The sequence below is a fragment of the Plasmodium relictum genome (genome assembly GCF_900005765.1).
Source record: "Plasmodium relictum strain SGS1 genome assembly, chromosome: 6".
In the NCBI taxonomy this organism is placed as follows: domain Eukaryota; phylum Apicomplexa; class Aconoidasida; order Haemosporida; family Plasmodiidae; genus Plasmodium; species Plasmodium relictum.
Window position 1 is genome coordinate 261,537 of NC_041684.1, and position 24,579 is coordinate 286,115.

General features: G+C 19.2%; 5 protein-coding genes across 5 annotated transcripts; 2 read left to right on the top strand and 3 right to left on the bottom strand.

The window, feature by feature from the left end:
- Positions 1-5,431: 5,431 nt before the first annotated feature.
- Positions 5,432-8,504, bottom strand: SRSF4 (serine/arginine-rich splicing factor 4, putative; the record flags this gene model as incomplete). Its single annotated transcript, XM_028675513.1, has 4 exons — positions 5,432-7,106; positions 7,190-7,276; positions 8,087-8,172; positions 8,400-8,504. 4 exons carry the CDS (start codon positions 8,502-8,504, stop codon positions 5,432-5,434), a joined length of 1,953 nt encoding a protein of 650 aa, XP_028532094.1.
- Positions 8,505-10,967: 2,463 nt separating this feature from the next.
- Positions 10,968-12,650, bottom strand: PRELSG_0606200 (citrate synthase, putative; the record flags this gene model as incomplete). The annotated part of the gene is made up of 1 exon (XM_028675514.1): positions 10,968-12,650. The coding sequence occupies one exon, from the start codon at positions 12,648-12,650 to the stop codon at positions 10,968-10,970; it is 1,683 nt and encodes a 560-aa protein (XP_028532095.1).
- A 1,716-nt stretch (positions 12,651-14,366) lies between these two features.
- Positions 14,367-16,820, top strand: PRELSG_0606300 (kelch protein, putative; the record flags this gene model as incomplete). Its single annotated transcript, XM_028675515.1, has 1 exon — positions 14,367-16,820. One exon carries the CDS (start codon positions 14,367-14,369, stop codon positions 16,818-16,820), a length of 2,454 nt encoding a protein of 817 aa, XP_028532096.1.
- Positions 16,821-17,763: 943 nt separating this feature from the next.
- PRELSG_0606400 (phospholipid scramblase, putative) lies at positions 17,764-18,651 on the bottom strand (the record flags this gene model as incomplete). Its single annotated transcript, XM_028675516.1, has 1 exon — positions 17,764-18,651. The coding sequence occupies one exon, from the start codon at positions 18,649-18,651 to the stop codon at positions 17,764-17,766; it is 888 nt and encodes a 295-aa protein (XP_028532097.1).
- A 3,085-nt stretch (positions 18,652-21,736) lies between these two features.
- On the top strand, positions 21,737-24,295 carry GcpE (4-hydroxy-3-methylbut-2-en-1-yl diphosphate synthase, putative; the record flags this gene model as incomplete). Its single annotated transcript, XM_028675517.1, has 1 exon — positions 21,737-24,295. The coding sequence occupies one exon, from the start codon at positions 21,737-21,739 to the stop codon at positions 24,293-24,295; it is 2,559 nt and encodes an 852-aa protein (XP_028532098.1).
- Between the last annotated feature and the right edge of the window lie 284 nt (positions 24,296-24,579).

A 24,579-nucleotide genomic window follows, 5' to 3' on the forward strand; every position in this document is an offset into this window, starting at 1 on the left:
TTAATATTAAATTAATAAATAATGTATTAGTAAAATAATTAGTTTATTCTGTAATATAATTAAATAAATATTTCATTTATTAATTGAATTTATGAAATAATTTAAAGTATAACAAAGTAATAATTAAATTAAATAAAATATAAATTATTATTATTATTATTTTATAAAATATATTTAATAATTATTTAATTTAAATAATGTTTTACTTTTAAATAAATGTAACAAAATAAACATTTAAGGGAGAAATAGCTTAATGAAAAGTTAATATATATAATAAAACAAATAATATTGATAAAAAAAAATTATAAACGAAGTATTTAGTAAGGTAAAAAGACAAAAATATAATATAATTAATTAAACAAGTTATATATATAAAATAAGTAAAATGATAATATATAATACTTTAAATAAAATATTATTTATTAATTAAATCGTTAAATTTTATTTTATTTTAATTAATAAATTTAAATAAATAATTGTATAAATAAATAAAATAAAGCATTAATTAAAATAAAATAATAATATTAATTAATTTATCAAAAGATAAATATTAAGAGATAATAATTATAAAAAGTGTTATTTTATTTTACAATAGAATTAAAAAATATATACCTAATAAATATATTTATTTTTATAGAGAACCTAGATGAAAAATGATAAATAATGGATTTATATATTTCTTTCTTTATTTATTCCAAAAATGATATGTTTATTGTTATATATAATTTAACTTAAATAATTACATTTTATTCATATTAACTTTTTATAAATTAACTCAATTTTTTTAACCTTTTTTTATATATATATTGTTCTTATAATTTTCCAAATTCTTCCTATACTTCTCTAAATCATTAGAATTTATTATTATGTATTTTTTCTGTGAATTATTTCAAGTATTGCATTATATGTACTTAGTTTGACTTTTTATTTATTATTATTTTATGTAGTATATGTTACTTTAATAAATAATATTCTATATAACATTTATTTGACGTAAATTTTCATAGAACTTTTTTTTTCTATTTCATATTATCCTAATATATCCACGTTAAATATAGATACTGAATTCAATTAGTAACATTATTGTATTTCTCCTATTCGTTTTTTTATGTAATTTTTTCTGATATACAATTTTGCATTTTATTATCACGCAATTAATTATTGTTTTTTAAGTATATTTTTGTTTCTGAGTAATACCTATGATATTCATGGATTATATAAAGTTTATTTTTGTAATAAAAAGTGATAAACAAAATTTATATATTTTTTATTCTTTTATTAAACCTTTTCATTTTAGTGTATCTTAAATGCTTAAATTTTTTTTTTTAAAAATGAATTTAATTTAATAACGTTATATTATTATATAACATATTAACAATATTTTAAGAACTTGTTTGAATCTATAACTTTTACAAGTCATTGTAATTAATAATTATGATTTATAACTTTTATGAATGAATTCTTTTTTGTATTATTCATTATTTTTTAACATTAAAGACAAAGAAATAGTTGATATTGTATTTTATATTTTGTAAAATTATAGAATATTATAAAATATATAATATAAAATAATGACACAATATATTAAGTTTATTCTTAATTTAATGACCTTTTTCTCCTGTTATACGTAATGTATATTTTATATATTAATTTTTACTTTTATATAAAATTTATGTTCTAATCTAGAATTATTAAAAAATTAACGTTATAATTTTCTTTTATACAAAATTAATCAATGTAATATATTTGTCTTTTATTATTATATTTACTTATTTTTACATTGATTTCATGCTATAATGATAAATTGTCTTTGTTTATTTAATTATTTGGTAATAGCAAAGTAAATGAGATATATATTTTTCGTCCTAAGAAAAATGTACCATATTTTTTTTAATATATAAAATAAGGAAATAAAACGTTTATATAAATTTTCTTGTTTTTATACGAAACTTAACTGTTTAAAAAAATAAAATGTTGTACTAAATCGTATTTTTAAAATATACAATATTTCCTAATATGCATTAGCAAATGCTCTTTTGTGAATTATCATTGCTTCAAATTTATATAGAAATTAATTGTAAGAATACAATTTTTTTGGTAATTTGTTCTCTATAAAACAAAATATCTTAAGACTTTTTGTTGAAATAAAACTAAGTTATATTAATGGAATTTTTTTTTCTTTAAAAATAGAAGATATAAATGAATTTTATATATATTTTGAAAATTAAGGTTTATCATTTAATTTTTATATTCTAAAAAATTTATGGAATTAATAGCATATTTATTAAATTCTTAAAATTGCCTTATTTAAAATAAATTAAATAACTACACACATTTTTTATTAATTTTTATTCAAAACTTTATAAACAAACTGAAAATAGGATTATCAATCCATACAAAATGATTCTTTTTAAAAGAAAATATTTAGAATTTGTTTTTTTATTAACATTGAAGATATACTTAAATTTTGATGTATAAAAGAAATATCTATAAAAAAAAATATATTTTTACAAGTACTTTAAAAAAAGTCATTCAAATGTTTAGCTAGAATTACATAATATAAATGGCTACAAAATATATCTATGGAAAAATGTAAGTCTATATTCATATATACAATAAAAAAAATTTCATTTTAGTGTAACATTCTTTTTTTATGTATATATGTAAAATAATCGAAGGAATAAACATGAGTGTTGATAACTTTTTATAAAATAAATAAACTTGAATTATATTTTATAATGATATCTAATACAATTAAAAATGTTTTGAATAATTTAAATATAAAAGTAGACTAAGAAATTTTAAAACTTACTGTGAAATAAAAATTAGTGTATTTCAGGTATTATAGAAATAGTTTTTTAATGTATCCAATTGATAGAAATATGATTCTCCCCTTTTCATAAGTATTTTGTAATTATTTCATAGGATTCAATAATTTGGGATTTTTATAAAGCTTTCATAAATATATCCTAGGGATACAATTATAAAACAGTCATATACATTCTCAAAACAAGTATATAAAATAACTTTTATAATATTTTTTTTATTATTTTTTTCGAATTAAAAAGGAAATGAATTACCAACTACTGCGGAATAAAAATAAATTATTTTCTAAATATATAAAAGAAAAATATTTCATTTTATCCTACAATAATACAATATCTCTTTATTATTTTTTCTATACTAAATTTTATGTTGTATTTTTTTTTTTGTAGTAAATTTTACAATAAAAAAAATTTGTGTATTTCTATAAATTACTTTAACTGCATAAATATTAATATAACAACGTAAGATATGTACACACTATATTTACAAAAATTTCTGGAAATATGAATTGGGAGTGTTGTATTTATATAAAAATGTTTATATTTTTACTTTTTCATAACTATTCTTTCATAATTTTATATTGTGCAAAATATCTAAGAAATATTATTAATATTTACTTTTTCTTGAGAACCAAGAATTTTTTTATTAATTTAAAAAATAATATTCTATAAAATAAAACTATTTATATATTATAATGAAATTTGCATATTATTATTGAGGCGTTTACTGTGCATGTAAAATGTAAAAATATGTAATGCCATATGTTAATTATAAAAATTTAAAAATTGGGGAAAGACAAAATGTATATTCAAAGAATGTATATGTTTCAAGATAGAAATAGATTAAACAAATTTTTCCTTATAATTTTTTATTCATGCAATTAGGTTTATTTATTATTAACAAAAAAAGTTGTAAATTTGAAATAATAAAGTTCAAAATTAAATACATAAAATTATAGTTATTTAAAATTTAGGAGATGGTATCTTTGATACTGAAAGTTGTAAAATGTTATAATTTCATACGAATAATTTCTTCTAAATTTAAAAGTGTATTAATATAATTTAAATTTTTACGTATAAAAATAGGAGAAAGTAATAAAAATTCAAAAGATATTTTTTAAAATATTTTTAAAAATCATATTCATAAAAAAATGTTACTTTTTGTATATTTTTGGTCAGAATGTTTAAAGATTCAGATAATAAATTCTAGGATAAAAATTCTCTTAAACTTTTTCATAATTTTTATAGATAGAAAGATGTTGGCAATTTTATATTGAAATGTTAATATCTTAAGAATACACAAAAATAGATGGCATCATTGAAGAATTATTCCTATAAATAATAATTCATTGTATTATCAGAGCATTTTTTTTTCTTTTTCTTTATTAAAATGTAGAAAATAGATGTATACTTTAATGACATTACACAAAAATTGATATATAATTTATTTATCTTGAAATAAATTTTTTAGATCTTGTAATATAATAAAACTATAATATTAAGGTTATTTAAATATGAAAAATATTTGCTCCTAAATATTGAAGTACACATAAATGGAAGTGTTGACTATGTAAACAAATATTTGTGAAAAATGAACACATAAAAATTTGCATTTTATATTTTTACTTTTTTTTTACTTTTTGATGTAGTGAAAGAAACATTTATAAAGAAATACAAGGTGGAAAATTATAAATTTTATTTCAATAAAACAAAGGTAAAATAGTTTATATTTTAAAAATATTTTTCCTTTTGTTAATGTGGAAAAAAAAATCTATTCAATTTATATTTTTGATATTTATTAAAAATTTAATACATACTTAGAATTATGTATGTTTCTTACATTTTAAACTAAAACATTAAATATTAAAAGATAAAACTTAGAAATAGATATACTCACATTTTTTGCTAGAGTAAAGCGTATTTTTCAAAATTAATATATAATAGCAACAAAAAATTATCCTATATTTTTAATGAAGAAATGAATAAACAAAAAAATATAATATTTGTTATAAAACAGCATAATTTTAGATCAAAGAAACAATTTATATATTGTTATTCTTGGTATATATTTTTTTTTGTGTAAAATATTTATTATTAATTTTATGTTATAAAAAATTTTAATCGTAAATAAAAAAAAAAGATTGTCAATGGTTTATATATATGTAATTAAATAAAAGCACATTATTATAAATATATATATATTTTTTATATTATTTAATAAATAGAAAAAAATCGCAAAAATTAGTATGCATTAAAATATGTTAATTTTAAGCTTTAAATAACTCCAGTAATTTTTTGAAAAATAAAAAAAAGATGAAAAAAAGTAAATATTTATAAAAAATGAAGAAATTAAAAAAAAAAAATTACAATTAAAATAGGTATATAAAAATATAAAATATTTATAAAATACTGTTCTTGATTTCAAAATATGATTTTTTAATAAATCCTATCTATAATACTTTTAAAAATACGTAAAATTACAAAATTTTAATAAACTCTTAATTTCTATATTTCTATTTTTTTTTTATTTTATTTTGAATTTTTTTTAAAATTATGATTATGTTTAAGATAATCATTATTTAAAAAAAATGTTATTAAATTTCAATTTAGTTACTAACGTTTCCATTTACGCCTTCTATTGTATTAGCTACTTTTTCCTCAATATTACTTTTTTTTAACCCTTTTTTTTCTTTTTTACTATTTAATTCCGAAGTTACAGGATTTTTAATTTCTTCAATATTATTGGAGTCTACTGAATTGTCTTTATTATCTTCATTATAATTATCTACTGATTTATCTCTGTCGCTTTTATTTCCTGCATTAGGCAAACTTTTAAAATCTTCATTTTCACTTGATCTGCAATTATTTTCATAATCTTCATTTTTATACTCTTTTTCACCTGATTTTTTACCTCTTTTTTCATTTTTATAATTGTTTTTTGAATTACTTTCAACAGTTTTGTTATTTTCATCATTACTTCTATTTCTCTCTGAGCTATTGTATCTAATTGAATTACTACGAGATTTATCACTTTTTCTAGCTTCACTTAAGTCATCATTGCTTTTATCTTTATTTTTTTTATTCTCACGTAAGCTGCTTTTATAATCAGATCTTGCAGTTATACTACGACTTCTTTTTCTTTTACCTTTTTTTTCATCACTTGAACTATTTCCTCTTTTTGAACTTTTATTTTTACTTGTGCTTCTTTTTCTGCTTTCACTTCTATCATCACTTAAACTTCTTTTTCTACTTTCACTTCTATCATCACTTAAACTTCTTCTTCTACTTTCACTTCTATCATTACTTAAACTTCTTCTTCTACTTTCACTTTTATCAACACTTAAGCTTCTTTTTCTACTTTCACTTCTATCATCACTTATGCTTCTTTTTCTACTTCTATCTTCACTTGAGCTTCTTTTCCTACTTTTGCTTCTATCATCACTCGAACTTCTTTTTCTACTTTTGACTCTATCTTCACTTGCACTTCGTCTGCTTTCACTTTTACCGTGGCTTAAGCTTTTATTATCACTTGAACTTCTTTTACTAAAACTTTTATTTTTTCCACTTTCTTTTTCTCTATCTGTGCTAGATTTTTTGCTTAATCTATCACTTGAGTTTTCATGGTATTCACGTTTATTTTTTTTTTTTTTATAATTTCTGTCATCACTTCTTGATGAATTACTTGATCCACTTCTACTTATTTGATCGTTTTTTTTTTCTTCTGAGCTATAGCTTCTTTTACCTTTATGCCCACTTTTTTTTTTACCTCTACTTTTATCATATTTACTTCTATTTTTGTAGCTTTCTTTATTATCACTTAAGCTATCACTATCAGAATCATATTTATTGTTTCTTTTATTTGATGAATTGCTATGTTTATGTCTTTTTGATCTTGATCTATTTCTAATAGATGACTCCGATTCATCACTATATCTGCGTCTTCTTTTATATCTAGGGCTATAATAATCATTTCTATATCTTTTCATATAAGAAGAACCCCTTTTGTCCCTTCTTACTTTAATATTTGTAACCTGATCATAAACTTTAAATTCTGCACCATCGAATTTTTCAATAGCATATAGCATATCATCATAACTAATAAATTCTACTATACCTTTACCACGTTCAATATTAGCATAACCTACATCACCACATTGTCTCATAATATCTTTTAAATGTTGCCATTTGCAATTGTCTGGCAAATTGCTAACAATAACTCGGTTATCAGTTCTTAAAGGAGGGCCAATACCTTCATCTTTTTTTCTATAATATTTTCCATAGCTGTAAAAAACAAAATGAAATAATTAATATCTTATATTAAATTTTATTTCTTCTTTAATATTTATCTTAAAAAAATGTTATACCTTCTATTTTCTCCTGAAAATTCAACTCGTAAACGAAAGCCATCAAATTTATATCCGTCTCTTCTTTCTATTGCATATTCTGCATCTCTAATAATAAAAAAAAAATTAAAAAATAAAGTATTAGCATTTCATTTTATAGAATATATGTAAATAAAATTATGGATGTGTAAATAACATAGTGCCCATTAATATTATTTTTTTGCATATTCATTATTTAAAAACAAAAGCATTTAATAACTGTAATTATTTTTCATGCTTTATAAACATATTATAGGGATCCATACTAAATGATTTTCATATAAAAATACAAAGGGGGTTCACAAAACATTGCGCAAAAAAAAAATAAAAAAAAATTATTTCATATTTTTTTTGTAAAATTCAAAAATATGAAATGTTTTTGTAATAATTATTACTTAAAAAAAAAAAAAATAATGTTTTCATTTATTACTGAACAATATTTATTCCAGATATACAACATTTTACAAAACTATATAACTTTTTATTTTTATCATTCAAAGAAAAAACTCATATTCTCACAATTTTTAAATTTACAATTCACACAAAAATCAATGGTTTAAATATTGCTTAATGGTCAAAGAAAAAAAAAAGAAAAAATAACTAAACCAATTTTTTTTCTTTTTTTAATGAAACAAACATGTAACTAATATACAACAATATAACTATTATAATGAAAACCCCTATTGTTCATGTGTAATTCCCCCATAATAAATGGTTCATGAAAGCTGATAATATTCAACATAATTTTGTTTGACTATGATAATATATATATATACATAAATGTACATATATATATATATATATTATATACATATGTATATAAAAATATGTATTTATAATGTATTTTTATCATTCTTCCATTTTTTATTTTATTCTTACTTGACATCACAGTAATGAACAAAAGCATATGAAGTAGAGCTAGAGGATCTTGCTTTTTTTATATCAATGTATTTTATACGACCAAACTAAAGATAAAAATAAAATAAATAAAACATATATATATATTTCATGATAACGTGAATTATATATATTAAATTATATACACAAGAAATTGTATATAACGCGAATTTATATAAATAAAAATAATAAAAAAAAAAATTTAATACTAATACAATAATAAAATATAATATATACAATTTTCTGTTATATAAAGATATGAAATTTATATTAATGAATATATATAAATATAAACCTTTCCAAATAAATCATAAACTTCTTCTTCTATGACATTGCCTGGTAAATTTCCTACATATATACATGATGGGGATCTGTTGTACCTTGATGATTTATAACTCATTTTATTAGTTAATTAAAATTACAATACATTAAAATAAATATATTAATTTTATGAAAATATTTTTTAACAATTTATTAAAGTGTATGTATATATATATATATATATATATAATGTAAAAGCTTTTAATTTTTAAGAAAAAAAAGAGAAAAAAAAAAAAAAAATCAGTGCACGTAAAACAAAACAAAAATTAACAGAAACTATATAAAAGCTTTTAAAATCCCTTCAAAAATTATAATTAATTATCCAGCATATTTTATATACATTTTTCTAATGATTTATATAATTTTAAAGAGTTATTTTTTATATCAATCATATGCAATCACATAAAATCAAAGAGTCTAATTTAACAATTTTACATTTAATTTATTTTGAAAACTAAAATTATTTAGCTAATAAATATAAAAAAAAATGTTTAAGCGAAAGATTATTTTTTTATAAGTTCATATTTTGCTTGCTAATCAAAATATTGGAAAAATATTTAATATAAAATCTTTTTTGAAAAATTGTTTAATATAAAATGAAAAAATAAAAAAACATATACATATATACATTTATAAATTAAAAATAATCAATTACGTTGAATTTATTTTAAAATAATGAACATTTTACTGATAAGATTAAGTAAAAAAAAAAAATATAACTTAAGTACTCTTGTGCATTAAAAAAAAAAAAAAAAAAATGCATTTATTAGGCGAACCACGAATTAAAGTTGATGAAAAAAAAATATTTTTTTTATAATTTTGAAATAAATCAATTTTATTAAAGTTTTTCTCTTATAATGTGTTATTTTATTTTTTTTTTTCTAATATTATTTGGTAGCAAAAACCTAAGATACTTTTTATTTAAATATAATTTTAATATAATTTTTAAATTGTAAAAGTAATAATCACTTGTAAAAATTTGGTAGTTATAATATAAGGTACCTTTTTATTAGGTATTTTTAAATTTCTTTGAGGCATTAAAAAAAAAAATTAAAGTTTAAAATAGCAATTATTGAATATATATTTCATTATATATATAAAAAACATCTCATTTTTATTTTACAAAAGTTACTAATATATGTATGTAAAATATATATAGGAAATGCTCTAAGGTAATTAAAAATATATATATATATATAAATTATAGAATTCGTGTTAAAATTAGTTTTATTTCTTATTTAACCTAGAAGTATACATAAAATAAAAGAATAAAAAAAAATAAGTTAATATAATAGGTGAATAATAAACTTATTACGAAAAGAAATATTTCACTTTTATTAACATATATGACTTTTTTTTAGAAAAAAGAGATGTTTTAATTAGAAAAATATGCCATATAAAGAAATCAAATATTATATGAAATATAGAGTTACAAAATTATTAATGTATATTTAAAAAAATAAAATTGTAACGAAAAAATAAATATGAAAAGTAGATATTATTTTAAATATTGTTTTTTACTTATAAATTTTCTACCATCTTCATTAAATGCTGTAATATATTAAATTATATAAATAAAAAATTATAGATAATTTTAAAGCTATTTATTAACTGAACTAATCACTTACTAAAATATGTCTTTTTTTCGTCTGCATATAATATATGATAAAATTATGAATGCAAAGAATAAAAAAATACAGCATTAAATATTGAATATGTTAATATTTTTTTTTCTGTATTATATGTTAAATAGGTTCTATCCTGCTTAAAAATATAAGAAAACAGAATCTTTTAGAAAGTATAATTTAAAAAAAATTTTAAAATACAAATAAAGAGACAAAATTTATTTCCATTTTTTTTTTTATGTAATTTACTTTAATTGTAAAATTTATTATATGTAATTATTTATGTTCCATTTTTAAATTTCATTTGTTAACTTTTAATGAATTTTTTTAATAATGAAAAAATAAAAAATGTTTTTTATTTATATATTTCATTTTCTTTTTTAATACTTAAATTATATTTAATTACTCATTTAAGGATTTCCTTAAAATTAATCATTCCAAAAGTGAAAAGAATTTAATAAATTATAAAAAGTCGTTTAATGTAATAATTTTTATCAACTTTTTTTTTTTTTGAGAGTGTGCTTCACTATTAAAAAAAAAAAGAGGCATATTAAAAAAGATATTAAAATTAAGAGTAATCAGTTTTTTAATTACTGTAATTTTTTTTTATTTTTCTCTTTTGTTTAATGAGAAAAAAATTAAAACATTGTTATAGCATATGTAACCATGTTATTGCGACATATCAACTCATGTATATGAATGAATTAAAAATAGTAAGTATATTTAAAAATTAATATTAATTTTTGTAAATAAAAAGAATATTCTTGATAAATTATTTTTGATCTTGAAAATTTTTTATTAAATGTATGTATATTCATATAAAAAAAAAAAAATACAATGTATAAAGTTAATCATGTAAGATAATATAAATTATATAAAATATATATTTAAAAAGTTTTGTTACAATAATTTTTTTTTTATTCAAATTCTTCAATTTTTACATAATTTTTTTCACAAATTTTTTTTAAACTATATATGTCTACTGATTTAGGTCTTTCTAAAGGATACATGAGCCCTCTAGATAAAATTAACTGGGACATTACACCAATAGATCTAGAAATGGCAAAAAGAACTGTATAATATTCAGGATATTTAATACCATAATGATATAATAATGAACCACTGTAACAATCTACATTAGGATAAGGGTTTTTAACTTTACCAGTAGCTGAAAGAATTCCAGGTATTACTTTATAGCACATTTCAAGTATTTGAATTAATGGATCATTAGGAAAATGAGTTAGAGCAAAGTTTCTAAGAGCTAAAAATCGAGGATCAGGAACTCTTAAAACCGCGTGGCCATACCCAGGTATAACTCTACCAGAATTCAGAAATTCTTTAGCATATTTTTCAATGAATCCATATGTTATCTGATTATCACCTAACTTTTTTTTTATATCTAATAAAAATCTTAGGCATTCTTGATTAGCTAATCCATGTAATGGACCCGATAATGCTATAGCACATCCAGAAAAGGATAAATATGGATTCCCCAAAGTACTTCCTATTAAATGAGATACATGAGCACTTGCATTTCCTCCTTCATGATCACTATGCAATATAAAATAGAGTCTTAATAAATCTTTTACTTGGTTATCATCATAACCAATTAATTTACTGAAATTAGCTGACCAGTCAAGATCAATATCTAACTGCATACCTTCCCCTTTTTTTATTTTATTGTCTATAAACGTTCTTTTAAAAATATATGCACCAATAACTTGAATTTGTGCTATTAAAGAAACTGCATCCTCTAAAACATATTTCCAGTAATCAGTTTTTAATATTCCTTCAGAATATTTGAATTTAAATAAGGATAAGGATTCTAAAAAGGATACTGTGGATATTAATTGACTCATAGGATGGGTAAATGGTGGTATATTATCTATAAATTCAAAAACAAATGAAGGCATTTTTTTGGCTCTGCAATACAATTCTCTTGAAAAAAGTTTTAAATCATCTTTTGCAGGTATTTCCTTCGTTAATAAAAACCAAAACATAGCTTCGGCCATAGGATATTCACAATCTGAATCCCATTTTGGGAAATCTTTTAAAATTTTTTCTACTGATCTACCTCTAAATAAAATTCCTTTTTTTTTTTCTAAAATTGAAGTATCAGTAATTAAGGTTATTGTGTTTCGTAATCCACCAATTACATTGTTAGGTGTGCATATAGATATAGGTGTATTAGGATAGGTATGAATAATTGTTTTTAATTGCTCTTTTGTTTTCTGTATACAATCGTATGTTTTTTCCTTTAAAACATTCATTACAACAGATTCCTCATTATCTATGCTATTGATGTGTTCTTTAATTTTCTCATAATTTTCTAAGTATAAATTTTTATATTGTACATCACTTGAAAAATAACGGATGTTACCTCTATTCATAAAACTAATCCTTTTATCTAGTAAGTCAGATGTTAAAAAATTAAAAGGTTGCTTTTTATTTATCAATTTTACATTAGTTAATGGTTTTTCATATAAATCATTTTTATGTTTATAATGTAAATATCTTTTTTTTGAGCAATTTATTAATATTTTATCAATTTCTCTTTTAGTAATAGTTCTGTTATATGATATTTTTCTTAAGTTTTCCATTATGATATAGGAATGTAAAAAATGTTTATGTATTTTTCTTTTTTTTTTCTATCTATAATAGATAAAAATTTTCTGCATAAAAATGGTATTAAAATAATATGCAAATTTAAAGCTTTTTGTAAAACAAAATTGATTTACAGTATATGGACAGTTAAAAAGAAAATATTCTTTGATTAGATATGAAACGGGTTTGTTTATAAACTTAATTTTTTATTCTTTTTATTTAAATTTTTTTTTTTTAAATAAAATTTTAGTACTCCAAAAAAAAAATAAATGCGCTAATATAAAAAAATATATTTTTTGAAAAATAATAGTCTAAAAAGTGTGCAATTTAGAAATCAGAAAAAAAAAATTGTAATGAAAAATATAAAAATATTTTTTTAAAAGATTAGAATTTTATAAATTAATAAAAAACTAATATTAATTTAAAAAAAAAAAAGTACAACTTCAAAATTTATTATTAAAAAGTAAATGACACAAATATCTTACAAATTTTTACATTTTTATAAAAAAATATTGCATAAAAAAAAATGTCTCCAAAAGAATATTATTATTTCATGTTCATTCAGGTGTATTTTAAAATATACCTATTTTTAAAAAGTTATTGTGCAAAATTTTAAACTGAATAAAAAGAAAAATTAGCATTTCTCTTTTATTTTTTGTAATATTTTTTTTTTTTTTATAATTTAAGAAGTTGAATAATACTAATTTTGTTTTAATATATATATGAGAATTATATGTGTTCACTTCTAACAAAGTTTCAATTTTTGCATGTAATCGTATTTGAGCTATGTAACTCGCTAATATCCTTAGCGAAAAACATTATCACTTACAAAATAGAAAATTATTCATTTTTACACTTTTTTTTTTTAAATGTAGTAGTGAAAAGTATATATATATAAAGTTATTTATTTATAAGTTATAAAAAATTAGCAACTGTAAAATAATATTTCAGTTTGTATGTTCTCTCGAAAATATATAATTGTAAATGAATATTTTCTTTGTTAATATGCTTTTCAAATAGTTTAAAAAAAAGAAAAAACACAACAGTAGCTTTTTAATATTTCTTTCTCACTTCACATTAACCATTAAAATATTTAAGATATTTATTAAAATAAAAAAATGAATATACATATACAAAATAAAGTTTGGAAAAATAAAAGAAAAAAGAGCAAATTATACTCTCTTTTTTGTGGAAATGATAAAATATTTTTATTTAATTGAAAAAAAGACTTCATCTCAAATTAATGAAAAATTTTGAAACAAAGATTAGTAAATATAAAAAAGATATAATATATAATGCCTTTTCTTTATAATTAACTGACCATTTCTATAGTAATAATCTGATTTTACTTTTAAAGATTAAATAAAAAAAGAAAAATAATTTTTTCTATTATATAAATTTTTTTTATAAAAGGAACAAAAAGATAAAAAAATTAAATAAAAAGGTAGTAGATTCTATAAAATAAATGTTATTTTTTTACATTTAAAATATTTTTAAAAAATTATAATCTTCTTTTTAAAGAATAATGAGCAAATTAAAAAAAAAAAAAGATTTAGATATATAAATGAAAAAAGGAAGTATTTTTAAAATTTGCTTAAGGATTAAAATAATATAAAATAAGAATTTAATTCAAAATAAAGAAAATAAATTTAATTTAGTATAAAAGTGAAAAATAAAATTTTACTAAGAAAAGATAAGGGAGAATAAATATAATGGGAAAGAAAGATAAAAAAAGCAAAGAAAAAAAGGAAAAAATAAAATTAAAAAAAGAAAAGCAGAAGTTGAAGTCATTAAAAACAAAAAAAAAGAAAAAACAAACTTTAAGTGATGAAGATTTTGATAGTATATGTTTATATTATGAAAATTTAAATAAAAAAGATAAGTATGGTCACATAAATATAAACAATACTTCAAATAATACATTTGTGGAATGTGAAAAACCAAGTCCTAGATCTAACTGTTCTATAACTTTTATCAATGAAGAAGAATTTATTTTATTTGGAGGGGAGTATAATGATAATAATGAATTAGTAGTATATAATGATTTATTTAAATATAATGTAGTAAAAAATAAATGGAAATATTATTTTACAACATATAAAAAACCGAAACCAAGATGTTCTCATCAATCGGTTTATTTTAATAAAAAATTATATATTTTTGGTGGTGAATTATGTACAAATACTCAATTTTATCATTTTAATGATTTTTGGTGTTTTGACTTAAAAAATAATGTATTTGAAGAAATAGAAACAAAAAATAAAAAAGAAGAAAAACCCTCCCCAAGAAGTGGCCATAGAATGATTTTATGGAAAAGTTGTTTAATTATGTTTGGTGGTTTTTTTGATAATGGAAAGTCAATAGAATATTTTAATGATTTATATATATATATAGTAAATTGTAATAAGTGGATAAATTTAACAAATGTTTATACAGATTATTTATTTAAAAGATTAACTGAAAATAACATTGATAATAATAATAGTAATAATATTGAAGGTTTCCTATCAGAAAAAAATGAAAAAAAAACTAATAAAAATTATCAAATACTAAAAGCTAAATTTTTAAAAAATTTTGATTTGGATTCCTATATGCCATCCAAAAGATCTAGTGTAGCTTTATTTACGGATACAAAATTTCAAAAAATATATATATATGGTGGTTATTCTCAAGTAAAAAATACCTCTAGAAACGCTGTTGGGTTTTATTACAATGATCTTTGGGTTTTAAACATAAACTATATGAATGAAGATAATATTTCTGTAAAATATAAAAAATTAAAAAAAAGTATTTTTCAGCCATCTAAAAGAATTGGTTTCAGTACATGTACATATAAAAATTCTTTAATTTTATTCGGAGGTGTTTTCGATAAATTTGAACAAAGTAATACAAAAAATAAGAATGTATTAGAGGAATCATTAAACATGAAGTCAATTTTTTTTAATGATATATATTTATTTGATATGAATAAAGAACATTGGTCTTATTTAAGTTTAAAAAATAAAGATGCAGAAAATAGAAATATGATTGGTAAAGAAAATAAGAAAAAAGAATTAGAGCAAAATAAATCAAGTGAAATTAATGCCAACAATTATGTACTAACTGAACAAGAATCAAGTTTTACAGAAAATAAAAAAGTTAAGCTCGAATATAAAGATATTTCTGATAGTTATGATTCAAGTTATTTAAATGATGACAATAATGAAGAATATTATTCTAATGTGTTTGTATACTTTGATGAAAACGGAAATAAAAAAACTATGAAAATAGAAGAAGAAGAACTAAATAATACAAATTTTAATGAGAAAAAAGAATGCGGCAGTTGTATGGAAAACACATTAGATAAACAAATGATTAATAAGAATCATATAGTAATGGATAAAATTATTGATAGTCATTCTGTTTTTATTCAAGCAGAAGAACAGAGATATTCAAATGAGAATAGCAAAATTAAAGATTTAAATGATATAAAGGGATTGATAAATGATTCGAAAGAATCAAAAGATATAGATGAAAATATTAAGGATGAAGCTAATGATGAAATTATAAATGACTTAAGTAATTCAGATTCAGATAGTAGTAAAAGCAATAAAAGAAAAAAATTTGTGATAAATGATATTGAACCAATAGGAAGAATAAATAGTCATATATTCATGATAAATAAAAATTTATATCTATATGGTGGTATGTATGAATACAAGAATAATGAAATTATGCTTAATGATTATTGGAAAATCAATATATTTAAAAGAGAAAAATGGGAATTAGAAGACAAAGGTAATTTAGATGATATTTATGTTGAAGAATCTGATTCGAGTTCCTCTTTATCAATAGATGATGAAGATAAGGATGAAAAAGAAATAGAGGATCTAATAATTTGCAGTAAAATTAAAAAAATAGAAAATATAATAAAAGAAGAAGACAGGGGATTAGGCTTTGACGTGAAAGAAAATTTAAATGAATTTTTTTTAAGAACAAAACATTATTGGTTAAAGCAACTAAATATAATAAGCGAAACCAAACAAAATAGAAAAGATGCTTTTATTTTGTGTGAAAAAAAATACATAACTCTAAAAAAATATTATAATGAAATTCAGAAATATAAAGAGTTATTATATGCAGAAGAATATGAAAGAAGTATAACTGAAGATAATTTAAGTGAGTAAGAAATATATGATTAATTATATATATATGTTCTAAATTTCCTATAAATTAAGATTTATTAAATATTTTCTTATAAATTTTTAGTTTTTTGTATATTTTTATTATATATTTTCATAGAAATTTGAAGTTTACAGATTTTTTACTTTATTTCTTTTAATTTTTCTAATATAAATTTTAAAATTTTCACTATATTTTTTATGACTGAATAAAGCATTCAGAGCTTATATTTTTACTTTATTTTGTTTTATTTTCTCTAATTTTGTTAATACAAATTTAAAACTTTTGAAAGGCTTATTCTGTTTCTTAAGAATTAAAATTTTATTAGTTATATTTTTGTTTTATTTTTTCTGATTTTTTCAATATGTATTTTAAATATTTTATGTTTTTATTATTGTTATAAAGTTCTTAATTTCCCATTTTACTTTTTTTTAATTTAATAAAAGTTTCTAATTAAAAATTTATTTATTTGTTTTATTTTTTAATATGTTTTATTTTAATGACCTTTTAAAAAAAAATTTACAATTAATAGAATAATATGAATTAAAAAAAATTTTATGAATAATAAAATAAATTAAATAAAAATATAAATATAAATATATATAGTCTAAAAATAAAGGAATTCTAAAAAAAAAAGGAATAACTTAAAGCGTAATCATTTTTATTGTATTACAAAAAAAAATAATTTAGTACATTGCATATAAACATTGTCTTTTTAATTTAAATGACATGCTTATTAAAAAAATGTCATTCATTTCAAATGAGAAAAAAAAAAATTTTGTTTAGATTAAGTTGATGTATTAAATTTTTAAAATACAATGAACGTAAAAGGAAAAATAATATTATTATTTATTTTTTTTTTATTTTTTTTATTTTTTTTCATTTTTTTCATTTTTTTCATTTTTTTCATTTTTTTCATTTTTTTCATTTTTTTTTTTTTTAATAAATTTATTTCTTATAATCATAATATATATAATCTAAAAATAGAGCAAAAGCCAAAACCATCATTTTCCATTCAGGATTTACAATTTGTTCGAAGTTCATTACATAATTATCAAGATCTTGTTTTACAAGTTGTAAAAATGGTACTTCCCTTCTTAAATGTGCAACTTTCTCTTTAGTTTTTGCATCATGTAAATAAAAATTGCTATATTTACATACACCACAAGGTAATGGGCATATAATACCAAACTGAAAGCATGTATCATTCATATATATTATTTTATTATTAGATGTATCAAATAGATCAAATTTATAAGAACAACAGCTAAAAGGAGATTTTATTGTACCTATTAGTTCTTTATTATTATTATTTGAAAAATCATACATTTTTATAGTTGGTCTATTTAAACAACACATTGTACATGAGCAATCTTTTTCTATTATAAGATCAGGCATATTTATTTCTTTTCCATATCTTAATATTTTCATTTTTACTGGAATACACATTTTTGGTAAACAATTCCTATTAGCAAAATGAGAATTTTCAATGGCAATGAATTTTGTAATCTCATTTGATTTATCTAAAACTAGATATCTGTTATTAAAATCTAATTTAAGACCCATAAAAAAATCTGATATAAATTCTTTACTATCAAATACTTGCTTAATTTTGCAACTTTTTATTGGTGCTATAACACTTTTCCAATCATTAGCAAACATATGCATTTGTTGTTGGGGTGGTGGCATTGGATTAACATAATTAAAATTATTCATATTGGGATTTGGATAATAATTAATTGTATTGGGTTGATTATATTGGTCATTTTCTACCTTATTTATTATATTATTTCCATAAATAGCTTGTTTAATGGGAATATTCATTGACTTATCCATCCTATTAATATTAAATATATATAAACACACTTAAATATCTCTTTTCGTATTTTTCCTTTAAAATATTTACTTATTTTTCTAAATTATATTTTTTGATATAAATGTATTAATTTATATTATTTTAAAATGTTGTTTAATATTATTTATAATGTTATTAAAAAAAAAATCTTCGAACATGCAAAATAATCTTTAACGAAGTTTTTCATTCAAAAAAATTTTACATTAAATGCGTAAATGTTGTTCAGCAACAAAAAAATAAGGTTCAAATGTTTTATAAAATTTTCTCTTGTTATATGTAACTTTTTTTTTTTTTAAATAAATAAAAGCTGTTTGATTTTTTATATGGTTAAAACCTTGCAACTTTCTATTTATAAAAAATTAATATTATATTGTAATTCTACATTTGATGCACACGTATTTATGTATTTATAATACATATTTTCACATAAATTTTTGACTTTTAACTTTTATTGAAAATAAAAGTGGATTTCATTTTTTAAATTTTATTTTAAATTACATATGAAACAATCTTTTTTTTCAGATTAATATTAAAATAATACTAATTATATTTCATAGGTTATTTTTTAATCAATAAGAAAATAAGTACGCAAAATTCATAATTTTTTATTTTTATGCAATATTCTTATTAAAAACTCACAATTTTTTTTTCAAAAAAGAAATTTTAAAAATAGTCAGACTAAATTTAATAATATTATAATTTAGTATTCGTGATGTAGAATAGTAAGTTATTTTAAGGAAGGTTGCTTATTCACATCCTTTATAATATTCAAATGTCTTTTTCATTTATATAAAATTTCATTAAGTAAATAAGACATATATCCCTATCCATTTCCAAAAATGTGATTTATCAGTAAAATTGTAATATATTATTTTAATTTTTTTTTTTTTTTCTAATATATTTTTATTTTTACCTACATAGAATATTATAAGTACTTTCATAATTAAGATGAACTTATATTTGAATAAAATTAAAATTTTGTAATTCAAACATTATTTGGAAATTTCAAATATTTTTTATTTTTTGTCCCCTTTTTACTCACTTTTTTAGTTAAATCAACTGAATAATAAATAGAATTTTTTTTTATACTTTTAATTTTTATAAAACAAATAACTTATTTTTTAATCTTTCGAGGATAAGGATTAATTTTTGAGTTAAAATTTTAACTTATATTAATAACATTTGTGTTTTACACAAAATATAATATATTATTTCATTAATTTTTTAGACAATAAATATTCATTTTTTCATTGACAAAAAAAAAAAAAAAGAAAAAAATTAATAATACACACAATTTTTTAAATTCATTATTAAGTTTAAATTTTTAATAAATAATCCAAATGAATATTTAATTTAAAAAAAAATAATAAGATTATAATGTACAATATATATAATTTTTATTAGCAAAAGAATTTTATTCTTTTTAATGATTATTTTAAATTATTATAAAAACAAAAAGGAAAGAAAATTTATTTTTTTTTTCTTTTAAATTTTTTTAAATAAAGTTCCTTATGTTTTTTATCGGAAAAAAGTTAAAAAGTGTTATAATTTGTAATATAGAACATATGGATACCTAATTTTTAATGCGTAATGATAATTAGACTTTCTAATTTTCTATATTTTACTTTTAAATGAAATATATTCCTTTGAAGAAATATATACGAATGCATTACAACCAGACAAATATATGTATCTGTATTTTTTCTATATCTGAAAAAAAATTATATACATTTATAGAGTTATTTTAATATTTATTTAAAATTTTTTATATATTTTTAAAAGATTTAAAACATATTTTGTGAAAATTAGTAATATAAATTAAACATACGTTAATAGTTCAATAAGAATAATCAAATGTTTCCTTTCCTGAATTGTTTTTTACCTTTATTATTCTTTTTCAGTTAAATGAAGTTTTCTATATTAAAAGAAAAAGTACTTTATCTTTAATAAATAAAATAATGAAATTAGTTTTAAAAGATAAGGTAACATTCATGAAGAAAATACAAAAAAACGATTACGTATAAACAATACGTTTAAATATTAGAAAATGAATAATGTACTTCAAAAGAAAGAATGGATATATATTAATAATTACATAAAATTAAAAAATGGGGATGGAACAAGTATAATAACTGTTTATAAAATATTTGAAAATTTTTTTTTAAATTTTACGTTAAAAGTAGCAACAGGGTTATTTATTACTAACAGTAAGATTGAATAATTTTATACTTTGAATATTCAAAAATACTGTAATAACATAAAATATAAATTATATTATATGAATAAAAATTATATATATGGATAATATTTAATAATAAGATGTTTTTAAAGGAATTAAATATAGTTCCATTATAAATTAATTTTAAAAATGTGAAGTTTTGTAAAGCATTTTTATAATTTTTAAGTAAATAATTTTAAAAAAAAATTGCTTTGTTATATCATGTGTTGATTTTATTGCTAATTTTTAAGTAAAATTTTAATTTACATATTTGATACTAATTTTGTTTCAATTTTTATTGATATATAATTTTTTTGTAACGATTGAATTTAAATATTTTGTTGAAGTTTCAAAAAATATATATATATTATATAAAAAAATTTTATTACAAACAAAATTGATATCTTGTAGATTTTGTAAATATTTAATAAAATGTATTATTTTAAAAAAATTCTATATAATAGAAATCCTTAAAGGAATTTATTTTTTTATTAAATCATTATAAAAATATATATACAGATTCTAATAGGGATGTTTAAAATGTTTAAAACTTCGAAAAACATATAAAAAAAATGGTTAGTAATTTAGTTGTAAACAAATTACGATGAATAATAAATCTTATTAAATAAATAATTATAATAATAGTGGATATGCAAATTGTTCAAAGAGAAAAAAAAAATAATAATAAATTAATAAACAAAATTTTAACAGAATAATAAAAAAAAAATACAGAACGTATTTTATTTTTTTAAAGTTTTTTAGATGTAAATATTGTTATATATATATATACATTATACATATATATAATTTAGCTTTTTTTTTCATAATGTTTTAATAACAAAATAAAAATGTTTTCTATAAAAAGATTAATTCTTTTTATGTTAGTGTTTTTTTCTTTTGTAAAAATAAAAAGGTTTATTAGTAAAATTTATAATATACATATATATGCGGAATCAAAAAAATGTGTAGGAAATAATGCCTTTCTTTTTTTATTGAATCTAGGAAAAAATAATAATTTTGAAAATAAAATGAACTATGTTATAAATAAAGAAACAAGGAAAAAAAGTAATTTTATACGTTCATTGATAAATAATGAAAAAAATTATGCAATGAATAGTAAAACAAATGCACAGGATGAAAAAAAGTATAATTTAATAAAAAATTTAAAAAAGTATTGTGAATGTACTAAAAAATTTAGGAGATTGCCAACAAGAGAAGTTGCAATTGGAAATATAAAAATTGGTGGTAATAATAAAATAGCAATTCAAACTATGACAAGTTGTGACACTAGAAATATAGAAGAATGCGTTTATCAAATTAAGAAATGTAGAGATTTGGGGGCCGATATTGTAAGACTAACAGTTCAAGGTGTTCAAGAAGCAGAAGCAAGTTATTATATTAAAGAAAAATTATTGTCTGAAAATGTGACTATTCCTTTAGTAGCAGATATCCATTTTAACCCTAAAATTGCCTTAATGGCGGCAGATGTATTTGAAAAAATTAGGGTTAATCCTGGAAATTATGTAGATGGAAGAAAAAAATGGATAAATAAAGTTTATAAAACAAAAGAAGAATTTGATGAGGGAAAATTATTCATAAAAGAAAAATTTGTACCGTTAATTGAAAAATGCAAAAGATTAAATAGAGCAATACGTATAGGCACCAACCACGGTTCTTTATCAGCTCGAATGCTTTCCTATTATGGTGATACCCCTTTAGGAATGGTTGAATCTGCCTTTGAATTCTCAGATTTGTGTATAGAGAATAATTTTTATAATATAGTCTTTTCTATGAAAGCGTCTAATGCTTACGTTATGATACATTCATATAGATTGTTGGCGTCTAAACAATATGAAAGAAATATGTTTTTCCCCATACATTTAGGAGTGACAGAGGCTGGATTTGGAGATAATGGAAGAATAAAGTCTTATTTAGGAATAGGATCATTATTATATGATGGAATAGGAGATACTATTAGAATATCATTAACAGAAGATCCATGGGAAGAATTAATTCCTTGTACAAAATTAATTGAGAATTTTAGAAAAAGAATATTTTACACTGAGAAGATAGATGATTATATAAGCATAAATGAAAAAAATAATAATATATCAATTGACGGTTATAATATCCCCCCAAAAAATGTAGATATAAACAATCTTAGTAATAATATAATTAGTAAGAGTCAAAATCATAAGGATGAAAAGAAAGGAATGGGAAATGAAGAAAATAGTTATGATAAAAAAATTCAAACTGATAAATCTAACATGAAGAGTTTCTTAAATTTTGAAGAAAATTTCAGAAATTTTAATAATATAGTAAAAAGAACCGTGGATAAAAATGGTAATGTATTGCATGAAGACTGCACTATTGGTAATGTAGTTACAGTAAAAGAGTTAGAAGATTCCCTACAAATATTCAAAGACTTAAATATAGAAATAGATCAAAATGGAAAATTAAAAAGGGGAGCTAAGACTAGTGACATAATTATTGTAAATAAATTTGAAACTGTAACGGATTTAGCCAAAAAAACAATTGAAAAATTAATGGAAGTAGGATTACATGTGTTGATAGAACATCAGCAAAAAAACATTGATATTATTCAAAAATTAAAAGGTAATAATATATTGTTGTATACTGACATAGAAACTATGATGAATATTTTGGAAAAAAATAAAAAGATTGAAATAAATAATATAAAAGGATACTCTCTAATTTTGAATGGAAAAGAAGATATTGAAATGGTAGAAAAAATTAAAAAACTAAATCCATTTCCTTTATTTATTCTCTTAAAATCGGATAGCATATATGAGCATGTATTAATTACAAGAAGACTAAATGAACTACTGCATTCTTTAAATATAAAAATACCATTTATACATTATGTTGATATTAATTCTACTAATTATGATGATATATTAGTTAATGCAACATTATATGCGGGAAGTTGCTTAATCGATCTAATGGGAGATGGACTAATTATTAATGTAACTAATAGTGACTTTAAACAAAAAGAAGACAAAAATAAAAACTTAAGTCGTGTTGCTTTAAACTCCTTTTTAACATTAAATATTTTACAAGACACTCGTATTCGCTTATTTAAAACAGATTATATAGCATGTCCATCCTGTGGAAGAACATTATTTAATATACAAGAGACAACTAAAAAAATTATGAAACTAACAGGGCACTTAAAAGGGGTCAAAATTGCAGTTATGGGTTGCATTGTAAATGGAATAGGGGAAATGGCAGATGCACATTTTGGCTATGTTGGAAGTGCACCTAAAAAAATTGATTTGTATTATGGCAAAGAATTAGTAGAAAGAAATATACCTGAAGAAGAAGCCTGTGATAAATTAATAGAACTAATTAAAAAGCATAATAAGTGGCAAGATCCGCCAAATTGAAAGAAAGAAAAAAAAAAAACTATCATATTGATTAGTAACATTAAAAGTAAATTTCTATTTTTTTTTTTATATTTTTTTAAATTTTAATTTTTTTTTTTATATTTATTTAAATTTTAATTTTTTTTTTTTTGTTTCTGTTAAAAAATTGGAACCTAAAATTCATTATATAATAATGAAATCTTGTTATTTTAAAAAATATTACAAGATAACAAATTATGTATATTCACTATTTCTTAGATATATCTATGAGATTTATTCATAATAAATGGATTAAGAAAAATTAA